Consider the following 3,702-nt stretch of genomic DNA (forward strand, 5'->3'; position numbering starts at 1 on the left):
AATAATTAATAAAAACTTCATAATAAATAATTACTTAAGTTTTTTTTTGCCTACAATTTAAATCAATGTTAAAATGTTAATCAATTAGTGAAATATTTAATTTTTTTAATAATAATTATAAAGTTTATTTTTGATAGTTTATTCATAATTTCAAAAATTTGAAAATTAATTAAATAGTTATTTGTATTTAATTGTAATTAATATTTTTTCAACTAAACAAATATATATTTTTATAAATAATAATAATTATTTATTAATTAATAATAATAATAATAAATATTTAATTTTATTTTAATAACAAACTAATAAAATAATGTTAAATAACAATATGTTTGACAAAATATGTGACACAAAATTATGGGTAAAATATTTAACTATTAATTATTATAATAATTATTATTTATTTTTTTTAATTACAAATTAATTATATTATTTGGTGGAAGTGTAGGATCCGGTGCTTATGTGGAACACTACTAGTCCCAAGTTTAGCATCTGTATGGCCGATACTTGGCTTGTATGGCTGCCGGCTACCTGTCTAACCGTATGCCTGTCCATTAAAATCACTACACTATGTTGTAATCACCGATCGGTTAGATCAACACCAACAACACCGTCAACTATTGACTACAACTACTTCAATATTATACGACTGGCCATTGCCTGTCTGTTAGCTACGGTAACTGTAGTCGACTTGTTTGTCAGTCTATATCAGCTCCGATACTATCATCAATGGCCAGCCATTGATGACACACCACCACTGCCACTACCAACAGTTGCCTATATTATCAGGACATTCATACTAATAGCAACACGACTGGCCATAACCATAGTTGTCTACCAGTACCGACTAAACGGTCAACACAGTTGCAATTGGTTTATATGGTTTTATCTATTAGCCGATACAGTGGCCAGTGGCCTAACAGTTTGGTCATACGCTACGGTCAGACTATCAATAACTGCGGGACAACTACTAGCGATAACTATAGAGTTTTCATTGACTACCCTATTGTTAATGTTTTGTTCAATTGCCGATCGTTTACCACAACGACAACAATTGTCAGCTAAAAGCGCCGACACCTTAACCTTAACCAACAACTGTCCAAAAGATAGTTCCGGTTTTCTATCGTTACTAACATTTCAATGGGTAGACAGTCTACTATGGACTGGTTGGCAAAAATCGTTGACTATCGGCGATCTATGGCCACTACGATCGGACGATAGGGTCGACCAATTGATGGCCCAATTTTCTAGACATTATAAGACAACTACAACTACTACCAGTACTACTACTACTACTACTACTACTGGCGGTAGTAGTGTAGGAGTAGTCAGTAGTAATGTATTTACAGCTATTTTGAAAACTTTTTGGTCGACTTATTTGCCGTCAACACTAGCTTTCATAGTATTTGATACGGGAGTCATATTTAGCGCATATCTACTTAAGTATAATCCAACCATTTATAAACCTCATAACCTCATAATTATAATAGTATTTTATACATATATATATATATATATTGATATATGTGTTATTAGATATTTGATTGAATTTACCGTCAATGATGATGACCCCCAATGGCACGGTTATGTCTATGCAACAGCAATACTGGCGCTCAATATGACGGTTGCATTTGCCTACTCTATAAATGCCCAACAAATGACTGTTTTAGGTATGAAATGTAAAATTTATCAAAAAAACAAACTATGTTATTATCAGGGGTTTTAAAAATAACAGGCATAAACAATAGATGCCTGTTTTTTCATAAATGCCTGTCCTTTCTATGCCAGAGCCTGGGCATTTATTTTTAGGTGGTGGTGGTGGTGATATCTATTATTTTTTTTATTAATTTATATTAATTTATTGATTTATTAAAAATATTGTTTTATCAATATATTTGTTTGTTTAGTATAACTAATAAATTATAAGTCAATATCCTTGTAGTATATAAAGTTGTAATTAATTGTATTAATTTAATTAACATGGTAAAAAATACTAAATTACGATTATATTTTTTTATTATAAATACAGTTGGCTTTTTTAGAAATTGTTAGCATTGTTAGGACAGGCATTTTAGTTACTTAAATCCCTGATTATTATATATATATATATATATATATATATATATATGTTTAAAAAAATGTTTGTTTTATGTTTTTTTATAGGACAGCGTATAAAAACATTGCTAACCGGACTGGTCTATCGTAAAGCACTGGTATTAAGTAATAGTGCCAAAAATCGGGAGTCAAATACCGGGCAAATAGTTAATCTAATGGCCGTCGATTGTCATCGATTTATTGGTATATATATATATATTGTTGAAAAAAAAATTATTTATTTATTTTTAACAAAAAAATTTATTAATTTATTTTTTTACTTTATTTATATTTTATCAAGGACTGTTATCGAAATTAAATTTTTTATGGACGACCATTATCCAGATAACATTGGCAGTATATCTACTATACACTGAATTAGGTGTGTCCATTGTTGCCGGTATCCTAGTACTACTGGTAGCTATGATGACCAATATATTTGTAGCCAAAATCAATGATAACTATATGTCCCGACAAATGTCTCACAAAGATCGCCGACAATTGATTACCAATGATGTACTCAATGGTATCAAAGTATTAAAAGTATTTTGTTTTATTTTTCTTATTATTTTATTTTAGATTTTTTTTTATTATAGTTATTATAATTATAATTTAAAAACTAACTAAAAAATTTAATTAATATATTTAATTATTAATAATTTAGTTTTTTTAAATGTTAAAACTTGATAATAATATAATATTAGTAATATTAGTAATATTAGTAATATTAGTAATATTAGTAATATTAGTAATATTAGTAATATTACTAATATTACTAATATTACTAATATTACTAATATTACTAATATTACTAATATTATTATTAGATTATATAATAGTATTTTTTTTATTTTTTTTTAAATATTTTAATAAATAATATATATACAGAAATCTATAGCCTATAAAAATAATTATGTCAATATTAGTTAATTAATTAAATTATCAGATAATTATGTATAGAAATAACGTTTTCAATTTATTTATTTATTTAAACTCCACACCCATATACCCACACCCACCTAAAAAAACACAAATAGCTATACGCCTGGGAAAAGGCATTCATCGATAAGATATTGCAAATACGCGGCAAAGAGTTGGGATTTTTACGGACAGCCGGCTATTGGTCGACAATATCGCTGCTGACATCAACTTGTCTACCATTTATGGTTACGTTGGCTACGTTTGGCTCCTATATGGCCATCGGTTCGGACACATTGGACGCCCAAAAAGTGTTTGTATCGCTAGCATTGTTTGCTAAGGTCGGGCATTCGGTTATGAATATGCCCGACACTATCAATGAGATAATAATTGTATGGTTTGTTATATAAAATATAAAACAATTATTATAATTATATACAACCTAATTAATTTTCAATAGTCAATAGTTTCAATTAATCGTTTAAACAAATTTCTGGATTTACCCGAACTAACCAATTATGTGACCAATAATATCGATACCATCGATGATGAGAAGGAGGACGAGGATGACAATCACCTAACGGTGCTTAGCATAGAAAACGGTTTTTTTACATGGAATAGCATGGAAACAATTCCCAATAATAATAATAATAATAATGATAATATAATTTTGCAAAATATTAATCTAAA

The 3,702-nt window shown here is 28.1% G+C and overlaps 1 protein-coding gene across 1 annotated transcript; it reads left to right on the forward strand.

Annotated features, from left to right (window-relative positions):
* Positions 1-343: 343 nt before the first annotated feature.
* On the forward strand, positions 344-3,684 carry LOC128960720 (multidrug resistance-associated protein 1-like; the record flags this gene model as incomplete). Its single annotated transcript, XM_054306852.1, has 7 exons — positions 344-361; positions 449-1,443; positions 1,537-1,670; positions 2,164-2,298; positions 2,396-2,637; positions 3,132-3,404; positions 3,473-3,684. Coding segments are annotated over exons 2-7 (1,979 nt in total), but the record flags the coding sequence as incomplete, so codon positions are not given.
* Between the last annotated feature and the right edge of the window lie 18 nt (positions 3,685-3,702).

Source organism: Oppia nitens, unplaced genomic scaffold, assembly GCF_028296485.1.
Source record: "Oppia nitens isolate AA-2021 unplaced genomic scaffold, nextdenovo-longstitch-racon4-pilon3 scaffold51_pilon_pilon_pilon, whole genome shotgun sequence".
In the NCBI taxonomy this organism is placed as follows: Eukaryota; Metazoa; Arthropoda; class Arachnida; order Sarcoptiformes; family Oppiidae; genus Oppia; species Oppia nitens.